General features: G+C 30.2%; 1 protein-coding gene across 6 annotated transcripts; it reads left to right on the top strand.

Annotated features, from left to right (window-relative positions):
• The first annotated feature begins 2,066 nt into the window (after nt 1-2,066).
• LOC105793977 (peptidyl-prolyl cis-trans isomerase FKBP16-3, chloroplastic) lies at nt 2,067-5,037 on the top strand. Of its 6 annotated transcripts, none has more exons than XM_052628238.1 (7): nt 2,067-2,233; nt 2,645-2,907; nt 3,542-3,625; nt 3,889-3,938; nt 4,036-4,084; nt 4,199-4,273; nt 4,737-5,037. In XM_052628238.1, the coding sequence occupies exons 1-7, from the start codon at nt 2,185-2,187 to the stop codon at nt 4,794-4,796; spliced, it is 630 nt and encodes a 209-aa protein (XP_052484198.1). In that variant the 5' UTR covers nt 2,067-2,184; the 3' UTR covers nt 4,797-5,037. The 6 variants fall into 6 exon arrangements, with proteins under 6 accessions (XP_052484198.1, XP_052484201.1, XP_012478358.1 ...); XM_052628241.1 differs by having other exon boundaries at nt 4,759-5,037; XM_012622904.2 differs by having other exon boundaries at nt 4,802-5,037.
• The last annotated feature ends 10,358 nt before the right edge of the window (nt 5,038-15,395 follow it).

Below are 15,395 nucleotides of genomic sequence, written 5' to 3' on the forward strand. Positions count from 1 at the left end.
TCAGATATTCCAATTATGCTTTGGTCAGAAGAATTCATCAGCTCTTGGGAAATTTTAAACATTGGAAGATTCAACATATTCTTAAGGAAGAGAATGTAGTTACTGACAGAAGAATCGTGTTAAGATTATTTGAAGACTCTCCCTTGAAAGAGCTAGTTTAACTTAGGTCCGTTTGATTGCCAGTAAAATGTTTTCCGTAAAATGATTTTTGGAAAAAAAATTACTTTTCTGTAAAATGATTTACTGGAAAATATTTTCTGGTGTTTTATTGAATCTGTGTAAAATATTTTCTGCAGTTTAGCAGATTTCCTGAAAATATTTTCCGGAAAAGTTGTTTTTACATATATTAATATATATTAATAAATTTTTATATTTTAAATTGTTTTTACATATATTGCAATGATTTATTTATAATAATATTCAATTATTAAGCTACAATATTAATCGTTAAATTGAAAAAACTAATATCAAATAAATTATTTGTAATTGTCTTAAAAAAACAATTGCTTCGAAACCACAATGAATACTAGAAATTAATAATATTATCCAAATACACAATTAGTAGTACACCACATAGTAACAACATTGTCCAAGTGCATAATATGCCTTAAAAGGGAACAGTGAAGCTGGGGCAGATCAACACCAACTTCTAGCATAAGCAATTTGATGGTATCAGTCAAATGTTAAAGATTCTTTGTAACATTAAAAACATAAAATTATTGCAGCCTGTTAAATTTTGCAGGCACGAACCTGATGAATGTATCGTTCCCCTTGAAATAAATCAGCACACTGCCTCCTTTTGTTTCCCCAAGAAAATTTCCTCTCGCATATTATAGATTATATAGAACAAAACTGTTCTGAATTGTACATGGATTTATACAGATATGAAAATAAGAATATAAATAAATATTTGTGACCTTACATTGCAGGAAAAGCCATACAAACTTCATGCAAAACCTAAACCACCCAATTTTGGTAGCTTCTATCTTACAGCTTCAGCAAACAACTAAGGTGATGCAGTTTCATCATCAGAACCAGAACCATACCGTGGTCTGCCCTGAAATCCAGCAAAAGCTTGGGACATTATTGGATTCACTGGGACTGGGAACACTGGTTGCATCATTGGATTCACTGGGACTGGGAATTTATGGGCAGAACTAACAACGGTTCGTTCATTTATCATCCCAACTTCCTTGCAGACCCGTTCGAGAACTGTAAGGAAATCCCTCACCACCATAAAGATTCTACAATTGAAATACCACATTCCATTACTACAATATTATTAACAACACAACCAGTGGGAAAACAATTCCACAGATTTAACATGTGTTTTGTTTATTTATTTTTAAGATATCTTAACCGCACAATGTATCTGCTCATAATTTTTTTAAAATTTTCTATCCAATAATAGTTATTTCTTAATATCTTATTAATTAAAAAGGTTGTCTAAGTTCCAACTTAATTACAAAATTAATTTCTTATCCCACGGATTTGTTATACATATATATCTATTAAATTTTATTAATTTTAAAACCTGTCAAATTAATCGTTTAAAATAAATATTTGAGCAGTATTCAATTTAATAATTTTTTATTTAAATTCATAATCACTAATAAACGATTGTTTTGGAAATAAATATAACATTTAAAAATTAATAAGGACTAATATTATAATTTTAGAAAAGTTATTAAATAAATTAATTTCAATAAATTTTATGGTGCAGATAAACAAAGATAATTTAATGCCAAATGTAAAATATATATATATACACATAAGTGTTATTTCCATTTATTTAGTATAAAATTTGTGTAGGGATGATTGTATATATTAATTAAAATATATTAAATTATTAATATGATTAGATTTACATACATTTAATACTGTTGTGTGGGGATAGAATAATCTTATAAGAAATGAACAAATGTGTGTACCAAAATATTATATTATGAGGTGTAAAAGAATTATTGACAAATAAATTCAGATATATTTTAAATAATTTTTAAATTAAGTAATTTGAGGCGATGGACGCATTAGCAAAGTAAATTTAAATTTCTTAAAAATAAATTAAAAGAGACAGAAAATGAACGACTGGAGGAGACAATGATCGCCAAACATTTCCTTATCCATTGATAAACAAAGATCCTCGATTTCCGCTTCACTTCTCTCTCTCTTTTCTCAAACACCATGGCATCAAGCATGTCTTCTTCTCCTTCCTCTTTGTTGCTTCCCCTTGGTAAGTATCACCCCACGCAACCTATCCTTTCTTTTACTTAATCTCCACTCACTACTGTGATTTAGAATTATGGAGGCGATTTCATTTTTCTGTTTATTTATCCCCTTTTTCTCCCTTCTCATTTTATCCTTCTTTCAAAATATATTTCAGTCTAACATCATTTCATTATATAAAACCCAAATTGCTAACTTTACATGTCTTCCAGTCGGATAGGAGTCTATGTTTGATACAATATACTCATTTGTTTTTTTAAAAGGATTTTTCTTTCATATATTTTTGGAGGGTTGTATATCGTGCGCATGTGTTTCGGTGTGTATATATATAATATATGCTGGAATACGTACATAAATTTTTAAAGATTTTTTGGGTGGTTCAGCTGTTTGAATTTTGAACTTGATGCAACTGCGTTAGGTTCTGCATCTGAGAAGAAACTGTATGCCAATCATATGGCCTTCTCAAATATCAGGGCTCAAGCTATAATTGTTAGGTCTTCAAGTTGTAAGACAAGGAAATACAGCAATGGACCGGATTTAGTTACACGAAGGGATGTGATGGGGTTGCTTTTCGGAGTTCCGATCATCTCGTTGAACTCGCCAGATGCCGATGGTGCCGGCTTGCCACCCGAAGAAAAGCCGAAACTATGCGATGATGCCTGCGAAAAGGAGCTTGAAAATGTATGGTGAGATTGCATAGCTCCCTTATCTTTGATTTTAACTCCATCCATAGGCTGCTAGTGCTAGTTTACTTATTTAACAGCATTTCGTGTATCCTATCGTGTTTGGGTTCTTTACCATATCATATCATGTTCAAGTTATTTTATATAAATTTTGAGACATTCATGTATTCGTGTCGTGTAATCTGCCAAGTAGGCATTGCATCTGTAAGACATTAGTAATGTACTAATCAAGAAACCTAATTATAACCTTGCTAAATATCCAATGAAGTTTACCTTATCTAGGCATTGCAGTTGATGCTTTGAAACTTCTTGTTGGCATGCTTGATCATCTTATACATTAAAGTATAACACTATGTTACCCTGATTTGATGTGAGTTTTGAATACCAGTATGTGTTCAGCATGTATATATACTTAGTTCTTAAGTATTGCCTTATGTTTGAATGTGTTAGACAAGTGTCGGAAACGGTAATTTAGGGAAAATAAAAGAGTCCTAGTAACAAAGAGATCAATAGACAGTGAACGAAAACCGGTGATGATGATAAGCGGGTAATTTAACCAGTGAACAAAGGATTAATTTCCGTAGCTGATGATTGGTAGTAGCTAATGATTTTATACTTTGTGTTTGATGAAGGTACCTATGGTAACTACGGAATCCGGTTTGCAGTACAAGGATATTAAAGTTGGTGAAGGTCCCAGTCCTCCAGTTGGTTTTCAGGTGTGTCAATTGTTCTTCTCCTGCAAGTTTGCCATATTCTCCTGCTATCTGAAGTACTTGGAATATGATTTGTCTCTTGTATGTACCGGCTTTGAAGGTTTCTAAGTAATGGTACTCAAATTATAAAATCGGACTTCTTTGTTGAATTCAGCAATCCATGTCTAAGCTGTGCCCTGATCTTATCAATTCACCAGCATTCTGGTATTTAGTTCCACATGAACCCTGAGCTGTCTCTAGTGATATTGGTGTTGATTTTATCTCAGGTTGCTGCTAATTACGTCGCAATGGTTCCTTCTGGACAAATATTCGATAGGTAATAATTAGTTTCATAGAAAATATCCAACTTTATAAGACTTGATACCATCTTTGAAGTATACACAGAAGTCTGATATTCCCCGATGATTCTGTAGTTCGCTGGAGAAAGGTCAGCCCTACATATTTCGAGTTGGATCCGGACAGGTATGTTCTAGTACGATTGGATTCTTCTATTACACAATCTTTTTTGTTTTGGGAAAAAAAAAGGCAAAGTAGAATGAATTCTAGTACTCAATGTTGAAGTAATGAGTAGAACAGGTGATAAAGGGGCTTGATGAGGGGATTTTGAGCATGAAAATAGGAGGGAAGCGCAGACTTTATATTCCGGGACCAGTAAGCTCCTTGCTCTAACTCTTTTTCTTTTGCGTTGAGTAGGTAGATTCGTATATCTAGTCCTTACATGTATCATATACATACTTGTATCTCGCACTTATACAGAGAGAGTCGGGGTAACGTAGCTTTATATTATTGAAAATTTGTAGCTTATCTAACATTTCCTGCATTGATGAATGGAGAAAGTACCATGGAGGTCCTTGCACTAAGAGTCGGATTGTATTTTATCCCTTTACTTAAAAAATAAATAAATTAGTCCATGTACAATAGAAAAAAGAAAAAAAACGGTCTATCTGCTAAAAATTACATTCATTTCTACTATTGAAAACTGATCCTTATATGGCGGCATATCGCATGTTTTAACAATATAAATGGATGAAATTTTTACTAAAAGTGACTAATTTGCTCTTTGATCAAGCGTATAAAGATTGATTTATTCTTTTTTTGATTAAATGGGGTAAAGTGCAATCCGACTCCTAATACAGGGGCCTTTACGAGACTTTTACCATTGATGAACATGTGATATAGCTGGCATTCCCGAAGGGTTTAACTTCTGCACCAGGAAGACCAAGGGTAGCTCCAAGTAGCCCAGTCGTTTTTGATGTGAGTTTGGAATACATACCTGGACTTGAAGATGAAGAACTATAACTCTATTTCTTTTTTTTTTTCTTTTTTTTTCTGTATTTTATTCCAATTATTCCTTCTTTTCTTTTTAAAAAATTACCACTCTTTTATACGAAGCATTCTTCTTTCGCTTTTTGCAATTTCAGCTATTTTATTTGAACATAGAGTTTAAAGGCGACTGTTCCTTAAGGAGGAGAAAAAAAAGAAAAAAAAGAAAAGGCTTGTTTTTATTAAATTAAGATTGGTGTTTTTGTCATATACTCACTTGATACAGTTCAAATTTTGTGATACCATTCTTTATTCCTAATATTGTATAAGAAAAGATTGGTGCTAATTCAATTCTTATTTAAATGTAATTAATAAGTTAAAATTACAATTGAATGAATTTAATTAAAATTTAATTTTAAAATAAATTATATTTAAATTAGTTAAAATAATTTTAAAATATTATATAAAATGTTATTTTAAAAAAAAAGGTTTGAATGTTCATTATAACCAACAAGTGGTTAAACAAAAGTGAATTTTTTCCCCTTATATTTGAACTGAATTTAAATATTAGTCATCATTATTGAGGGTTTTACTTCACTGTCATTCTGGCTTGAAGAAGTTTAGTCCCAAAACATCAATTCAATTGGAGTATTAATTAAAAACATGTAATAAATATGGTAAAAGTGTAACACCCCATAGTCGACTTGATTGTTGGACGTGATTTACGGAATGTCACATTCGTTATCAGTGAAATTACAATTTAATATACTTTTTTGCATGCTATTAACAACAATACTAGTCAATTTCAATATGATTTTCCATCATTTCTGGGTCTTATACAAGCTTATAAAAGCTCTTTTATTAACCGAGATCGAATTAGGACCAAATTGTAAAGCTTGTAAATTATCTGGTTGATGTCGCAACTTCGAGAATTCCTCATTGCTACACAACTCACTGGCTTGGTCTTGTCACAACGTTAAGACAATATTAAGGGGCTAACGTCGTGATGTGACCGCCTATTTCCAAGAGGTCCAATTTGGTACCTAATCAAAACATTCTTCCAATTCAATATGCATACCAAATCAATAAATTCAATATTCTAACTATTTCCTTATGCTAAATGTAATCTTGTTGCATCAATACTACCAATATAACACATTCAACATATGATATTTTCATCATTTCATCCATCTAACCATTTCAATACCATTTCAATTGGTAATTCATCATATGCTCCTTTCTAATTCACTACCATTCATATATATACATAATTCAAGCAACATAACTATTCAAACTTTCGATTTTACCAATTATAACACAAAACGCCTCAAACCTAGGTACATACCATATATTAAAATAAAAGGGACTATACAAACATTGTTGAGTCAAGGATCGTTGGTTGGATGCTGAATCACACATCGAGACTATTAGAGTATGTCCAAAGACCAATTATGAGATTATTGTAATCACATACTCGTTTTACCTTGTTTATTAATATAAGACATTGCCATTATTATTTCAGTTTCTTTTTCTGTGTATATAAATAAACAAAATTGTAATAAAGTCCTAAGAAAATATGATTATTCTTTAAAATGTCCTTAGTGAAGTATTATTGTGGGCTTGGACAACAATAATGCATTGAGACTAATGTGTAGTTGATTGATGACAAAGAATTGTCTTTGACATAGGAATGTCAAAATCAATACATGCGTATGTGTTAGAGAACAACATATTGGACTGATCTACTATAAGTATGTTTCTTAGATTATTATGTAATAGTCATAATATTACTCATAGTGATAAATATGTATATGATCTTCATACTTGAGATCATACTTGAGATCATCATTGTCCCAACATCTTGAGTCGTATATTTTGATATAGTCAAAACGTCTACCGTAACAGGTTATACTATAAAGACTGATGTTGGATATACCACAGTCCATGTAGTGGGATATGGTTGATCAAGATAGGATTTATCCCTCCTACATAATGGGAGCAATATCTTAGGCCTTTTGATGGAGTGAAACTAGAAATGCATGGCCATGCTCGAATAAGTTGATATGAGATATCACACTTATTTATTTATTGTAGTCTGCTCAAAAAATCAAGAAATATGAGATTGGACTATACAAGTGTGACTATTCCATGACTTTTGTCCAATCTAGATATTAAGGATAAAATGATATAATACATGAAAAGATTACCACAGAAAGGTTATGTCGGATTACGACTTCTTCTAACTTGGTTGACAATGATGCATTGCTAGATGTCACCCATTGCTTGTCATGCTAGAAACGTTCTAGTATTACTACCAACGTTACAAGAGCCTATAAGGTCACACCCTATAGTTGAAACGAACAAAATCCAAATACATTTGGTATTGTATTTAGTTGTCACATGAATTAAATTAATTGTTGAATTAATTTAATTTGATAGTTAAATATTAAACACATTATATGTAAAAACTTGTTGTACACAAATAGAGAACATAGATATAATTAATATATGATTTTGATTCATACAAAATATTAATTGTATATATTTTACCGAATTTATTAATATAAAAGTTATATTAATTAATTTTGGTCAAAATATAAAAGACATGAAAATTAGTATTCTTTTGAAAAGAATATAATTAATATATGAATTTGATTCATACAAAATATTAATTGTATATATTTTACCGAATTTTGTTAATATAAATAGTTATATTAATTAATCTCGGTCAAAATATAAAAGACATGGAAATTAATATTCTTTTGGAAAGAATATAATTTCTTTTCTAACTTTCCATTTGTCTTCTTTATTAATAAGGAATAATCCTATATTCTTTTGGAAAGAATATAATTCTTTTTCGACTTTCCATTTGCCTTCTCTATTAATAAGGGAATAATCCTGGTTTTCCTTTTTAATATGTGATATCAAAGAGGATAAAAGGATGATAATCCCTTAGTGTGTTAAGGTTACCAACTTAATAATTTAAAAGGTCTAGCAACTGTTTTTAATTTTCTCTGAAAAAGTTCAAGAGAAAGTGGTTGTTCGTTTTTTATGGGGAGGACTACATAGAGGCCAGGACGTTTTCATTGTGGCTTGGAATCGACATCGAATCAGCAGCATCCTTTCAACTTTTTCAATAAAGAAGATATATTTTCAACCCTATTTCAACCCGATTCGTTCCTCGTACATGGATCCTTGGCTGTGGCCACCATAATAATTTTTACGCTATGCCACAGGGTGTATTGGCGATCCCAACAGGGACTTCGAGATTTACCTAAACCTGCGCAAAGAGTAAACAAACTGTACGCTAAGCGATAAAGCTTAATTTTACATTCATGATTCAAGTCAAAGTTATAATAGCAAATGCACAAAATCAAACTCAAATGTTTAACTCATTCACACATACCATTTATGTCGATAGTTTCCATTCACACATACCATTTATGACATTAATATATATAGCAATTTGCATACCAATTCACTAAACTTTTACACATAACTTATCGTGTCACTACATTCAACATTAGGATACCAATTCTTTCATTTATAGCCTACCTGTAACACCCCTAACCCGTCTTTGTCGTCGAATTAGGGTTCGGAGTATTACGACACACATTCAATTCAATGACATCATAAATTAATCAAACATTAATATCCAATCAACACATTTAACATAGTATATATACACATTTACAGGCCTTAAATCGAGCTTATGAGACTTTAAAACATAGTTTGAAAACAACCAGGAACTAATTTGAAACAAAACATAAAAATATAAAAAAAATTGATAGTTTTGGAAACAGGGGTCACATGGCCATATGACAGAGCCTAGACCGTGTGGCCAAACCGTGTTCACAATTTGGGCCACATGGCCTTATCATATCCCGTCTGCCCGCCTGTGCGTCAATAAAAATAAGGTCACACAGTCGTGTCGCATGCCGTGCTCCAGACCATGTGAGTATTCGAAATAAGATCACATGACCATGCTTCTAGATTGTGTAATAGTTTGATGCCATGTGGGACAACCTTGCACCAGAATTAAATATTCCACACGGCCATGTGGTGTGACCGTGTGTGGCACACGATATTGTGACAACTCGTTCCTAGGCTGTGTGCACCTAAAATAGCTTTCAAAACAAGACAAAACAATATCAATTCCTTAGGTGCCAACCCAAAACAAAATCAACCATAAACATGCTTTCAAAACACATATAATGAAGCCTAAGACATACCAAAACATCCCAACCTAAGTGTCTAACCAATATGCACTTATTGGCACCACATATTTATAACATTTATCAACCAAATCAATTCATCCATTCAAACCATCTAACTATCAATAAACATACCAAACTTATTACCAAATAGTCATCCATAAATACCATTAAACATACCTTATAACTACACATTACCAAGATGTCAAATATGCCATATATATGTACTAACTTTGCACAAAAGTATATTTACAACCAAAGTACTAAAACATGCCAAACATTTGCAAAATGAGCTCCGCTGATCCGATCAACACATTCCACGTATCCAAAGTCTATAGAAAGTAATAACAGAAATAAGTATAAGAAATACTTAGTATGTTCATACATTTCAATTCACTAACTTACCATACACACTTAATAGTTAATTGTATATAAGCTTTCATATATTAACCTTTTCACAACATGAATCAATAACTCCAAGTTAGTAACCAATAAATATATAGATACTCGAAATTTAGATTATGTTTATTTTGTAAAACCTTTTAACATTGAACATTCAGTATTTTTTCGATGGAACTTCGTAAAAGAATTCAATATACAAGTCCAAAAAATATATAAAACTCATATGAGTTAATCTGATATAGAGATATATGTGTCAGGTTACCCATCTGGGCTAAACCAATGACAACACAGAAGAAATATAGTCTGGCCAGGGCAATAAATACATGTAAGGTTACCAGTCTAGGCTAAAAATTTAAAATGACAATAGATTACCAATTTAGGCTAAAACTATGCCACATGTATATCCGAGTCCACAAAAAATGCTGGAGCTTGGTCCAGGACAGGAATCATTTAGAAACTTTGTATATGATGCTTTTACTTGTTCCATTGAAAATATTTCAAAAATTCAATTTATTACTTTAAAGTCTGATTTCCAATTCAATAATGTATATTTATATAATTAACTAACAACATTTAATAACAAAAGGTAACCATGGGAGGTAGTATGAACTTACTTGTTAAGTGATTTAACTATCAGGGACTAATCGACAATTTTCCCTTTTCCTTGTACGTCTTCCACTTGTTGAGATTCTTGATCTAAAGTATAGTTTAGTTTAATTAAATCAATCCAAACCAAACAAACAAACAATTTATGCATTTAAGTCCTTTTAATCATATTTACAAATTTACCCCTAAATTTTAACCTTTTTACAATCTAGTCCCTACACTTGAACTATCAAATTATTTTCATGAGATTTTACAAATTTAACAATTAAATTCTTAAACATCAAAATCACTAAAAGCACTTTACAAAATAGTCCCATTTATCAACCAAGCTTAATAATCTACCACAATACTTCAAAAAACCTCAAACTTATCAATGGCATAATCTAAAACATTTAATAGTTTCACAAATTAACCCTCGATTTAACTAGATTAAGCTAAAACGATCACAAAAACATAAAAATAATTAAAAACAGATGAAAATTACATACCATGCATGGGAAAGAAAGCTTGACCGCAATTTAGCTTAAGTTTCTATGAGAGAATCGATTTTCAAAGCAAAATTATGAAAAAAGATGATGATAATTTTATCATCTTTTGTTTTAATTTACTAAATTACCTAATTACAAAATTAACCTTTAAAATAATCAATATTTCACTAAAACCAAACCAAAATTGTCCACTATCTATTGGTATGGTATATTTACCATTTAAGTCCATCAGTTCACTTCCCTATAGTCATTTAACACATTTAGTTAATTGCAACTAACTCTTATAGCTTTTACAATTTAACCCTTTTTACTTAATTAACCAACTAAACATTAAAATTTCTTAGCCAAATTTTAATTCGACCTTGTAATAACCCTATAAATAATAAATAATTAATAAAACACTGACATACTAGTCAAAATTGTGGTCCCAAAACCACTATTTTCGGCACCACTAAAAAACAGGTTATTACAATACCAAATTGAAACATATTCTCATTGATAAATTCATATGATTGTGTCATACCATACTTTTTAATACTTACCATACCATTTTCCATTCATTTCATATCCTACTTATTCAATTCATACCATCATCTATAAGCATATGCATATACATACTTATTCATTCAATTGAATGTTTAATCTCATTATGCCAATCATCGACTCACCACCAATGACAATCTCGAAATCAAGAGTTGGTGATAGTTTAATTTGGGTCATGGCATGTACCTAAGGAGTCTTTGGTTAAATAATGCTTAATTTGGATTTTGTTGGCATTTTGAAAATCTTGTATAAATATGTGAGTGATGGCAATGTTGTCTTGTTGAATTGATTGGTGTTTTGCTTATAAATTGATAAGGTAATATGGTTGAGGTAAATTAGTTAAAGAATGGCTTTTACATGCCAGGTTGAAGGTTTTGGTATGGCTTGTGCATGTTTATATGCTTGATATTGAATCTTTGTTAAATGGTGTTTAAAATGGTTAAATGATATATGTTATCTTAATTTTTTTGAGGTGCCAATTGTGGCATATTGGTTAGGCACTTAGGTTAATTGATATAAGTGTTGCTTTTGATGTTTATTGATGCATTTGAATTGGTTGAAACTTAGTATGAAGTGTTACTTGTGGTATAAGTGATTAAGTTTAAAAAGCTTGTTTTGGAAGGTATTTACAAGTTGACATGGCCTGATACACAGCATGACACATAGTTGTGTGGTCTGCATGTTTAGGTTGAATTTGGTGCACACGGCCACAATCTGTCTCATGACCCACCCTGCAACATGGCCGTGAGACATCTTTTTAATATTTACACTTTTGACCCACACAGCCATGTGATCCATCCAGATATCCTCGGGCCTTCTATATAGTCAAAGGACACTGTAACAACCTGTTTTCAGTGGTGTCGGAAACAGTGGTTTTGGGACCACAAATTTGACGAGTGAGTCCGTAAATATTATTATTTAATATTTATGAGTTAAATATAGTATTATATTTAATTTTGATCTTATAATTTGTAGCATCCTAACTTTTTTTTAATGAAAAGAGAGAAGAAGAATATTTATGGTAGAAGTCCTTGAATAAGTGATCTATAAATAAATAGTAGTATAAGAAATTGTGATCGTTTTTAGAGAAAACTGTCAGACATGAAAACACAGAGGATTATTAGTAGGAGTATGTGGTTAAGTTAAAAATTTGGTATCGAGTTCAGGGATTAAATTAAATAATTTGGAAAAGTATAGAGATTAAAGTGCAATTATCCCATTTTTATTTTGATGGAAAGGACTGACTGAATGACAATTTTACCATTTCTTAAGAAAAAGTTTCATGATGGCTTTAAATGATATTTTCATTAAATAATTATTATTTAAAATTTTATTTAACATAATATTAATTTATTAAATATTATTATATATATATATATATATATATATATATATATAAAAGAATAGAGAAAGATAAATTTCTTTCTCATCTTCTTTCTCACGAAAGTTGGAAAAAAGAGAACTTTTTCATCATTTTCCTTCAAATTCAAGCTTAAAGTATGATTTTTCTTCAAATTTTTTAGATTTTGAATCTTTGAAGCTTGCTTTACACACACACACACACACACACACACACATATATATACCAATAGTTTTTTTATTATTTTATCAAGTATTTTAAAAGTTGTCATTAAAGGACATTGATGGAAGCTTAAAAACCTTAAGTGAAGTAGGTATATTTTTGGATAGGAAATGATTAGAAGATGAATTCTAGCTTGTTAGAAGTGTGAAAAAGAAATAAAAATGGATGGAAAGTTTACTTAGTATATTTGGCTATGTTAAAGGGGAAGTAGAGAACATTGGCCACTTTGTGTAATATTGGTGTTAAATGATAACTTGTGAAGCAGTGTGTACTCTGGTGAAGACGAAATTGAAAACGGATAATCGAGTCAAAAGATATGCGAATTTAGGACTAGAAAACTTAAGTTGCCAATTTGAATAATCATGCATATTTAAGTTTGTTTTTATTAGTTTTAGTTTTAGAATGGATAAATGGTGTTGTTTCGTATTGAATTTCTCTTATTGTAGCTAAAAACGAAGCGAATATCTTGAAGGAGAAAGGCAAAGAAAATGAGTAAAGCGATTAAAACTTCGGTTTGTGCTAATATCTTATTGTCATTACATAATACTTTTAATATTTGTTTTGCTATGAATAACTATATAAATTTTATTCTTATGATATTTTAATGATATTTGAATGATTTAATTAGTATTTAAAAGTTTATGTTTTCAACTGAAAAATAAGATTTCAATGATAAAATTAGTAAATTGATGATTTTGAGTTGAATTTGAATATTAAGATTTTAAATTGTTGAACAAGCAAATGAATAATTAGTTTGTATTGGAAGCTTAATTTTACATTAGGTGATATATGATTAATTGAAGATGAAATGAAATTGAAATGAGAATGATATGAAAATAGAATAGAATTGAAACAGATCGTGAAACTTGGTTTTTACCCCGTTTCACTAAGTTAGACCAAATCAGATATAGTTGGCATGCGATAGAGTCTTTATATCAGAGGATTTAGATCTCCCCAATTTCCAGAGGGTCAAGGGAGAAAATGCCAAATTGGTTAGTTGTCATTATTGTTAGCCCCAATTTCCAGAGGGTTGTAGACTACTCTAATAGCCATAGTTGCCAAACAACTCGGGTGGCAGATTCGTGTATCTGGTTATGACCCTAAACTTTAATACGGGGTCCAAATTGAAAGAAAAACAAAAATAAAATTTGAATTTATTTGAATTTCCATACTGTGCAAATTAAATTAATTTTGTGATTTTGAATTTAATTAAAAAGCTTATTTTCTTTATTCAGTTTGTCAATATCAAAATATTAAAGTTTATTAATATTATAATTTTCTTTTATTTTGATGTTACTAATAATATTTATAATCATGTTTTAATTTATTTCTATAATTTAATTTATGTTCAATACTTATTAATAATTTATATGATATTAGCACCACAGAGCATAAAAATTGCTCAGTGTATGGTTTGTCTATTTTTCTGTGCGTAGGTAGTCAGATTCAATAGGTTGTTCCAACAACATCCGAAGAATCAAAGATCAATTCAAACAATTTTGGTGAAAAGTTTACTTTATAGTTGATATAAATGGCATGTACCTAGGTGTATATATATAATACTATGTCGTAATCTAAATTTAAATATTTTTGTTATGTTTTCTTTGCTAGTACTTTATAACTAATGTTTTGAATGAACTAGTAAAGCATAAAAATCTAGTTTATTGGTATGTTTTGAGTAATCGAAGTGTGGGAAATTGATTTGGGAGATGAATTGAATGTGATTACATTGTGAAATCTAAATTTTTACAGGGGGTTTTACGTAAAATAGACAAAAATGCTGTCAAAATTTTAATAAAATAATTTTACCACTACATTTTATTTTTTAAAAAAAAGGTAAAAATGGTAAAGTAAGTTTCTCCGACAACGAAATGTGGCATTTTATATTCGGATCTAACAATTGGGTCAGGTATAAGGTGTCACATAATTTTTGCTAATTGAACGAATAGTTTAGTACAAGTGGTTTGCCCCTAAATTCAAGTGGTTTTGAAAAATGAGATATCAGACCTCATTTATGTAAACCGATCCCGTAAATATTTTTAGGATTTACTGTACAAGTGTTTTGAAGTTTGGTCCGAAAATTTTAGTAATTTGATAGTTAATTTAGGAAAAAAGATTAAATTGTAAAAACTGCAAAAATCAATTGCTATGAGTTTAAAAGTGTAAATTGAATATAAAAGCATATTTAAATGGTCTAATATGGAAATTTAGCCATATTTATGTTAATGGTCGGTTATACATTACCATATATTATAATATATATGTTTTAATTTAATAAATTAAAGTAATTAAAATAATAAAACGTAAAGAAACACGTATCACCTTCCTCATTTCTCTCATGCTTTACCGAAAACACCATTTTTACACCTTGGAAGTTTTGACCAAGCTAAGTTCCTTGCAAGTAAGCTAAATTCTCACTTATTTCTCGTAAATTTTATGTTTTTGAGATTGTTGTAGCTTAATCTAGCTAGTCCAGAGACTATTTTGTGAAACTGTCAAAGTTTTTAAAACTTGACATTGATGTTCTTGAAGTTTTCTTCATATTTGTGCTTGAGTTTAAAGCTTCATGATGGATTTAAACTATTTTGTAAAGTTATTTTGAATAGTTTTGAGTTTAGGGACAAAATTGATAAAATCTTGAAATTTACTTGGTTTTCTTGTGAAATTTTAGAATT

Source organism: Gossypium raimondii, chromosome 3 (genome assembly GCF_025698545.1).
Source record: "Gossypium raimondii isolate GPD5lz chromosome 3, ASM2569854v1, whole genome shotgun sequence".
NCBI classification, from domain to species: Eukaryota; Viridiplantae; Streptophyta; class Magnoliopsida; order Malvales; family Malvaceae; genus Gossypium; species Gossypium raimondii.

What these genes read in the sequence shown, in the direction of transcription:
- LOC105793977 (XM_012622904.2), top strand. Translation starts at nt 2,185, where the DNA reads ATGGCATCAAGCATGTCTTCTTCTCCTTCCTCTTTGTTGCTTCCCCTT. An exon ending in CTCTTTGTTGCTTCCCCTTG is followed by an intron (nt 2,234 to 2,644) that starts GTAAGTATCACC and finishes CAACTGCGTTAG; the next exon opens with GTTCTGCATCTGAGAAGAAA. An exon ending in TCTGGACAAATATTCGATAG is followed by an intron (nt 3,939 to 4,035) that starts GTAATAATTAGT and finishes ATGATTCTGTAG; the next exon opens with TTCGCTGGAGAAAGGTCAGC.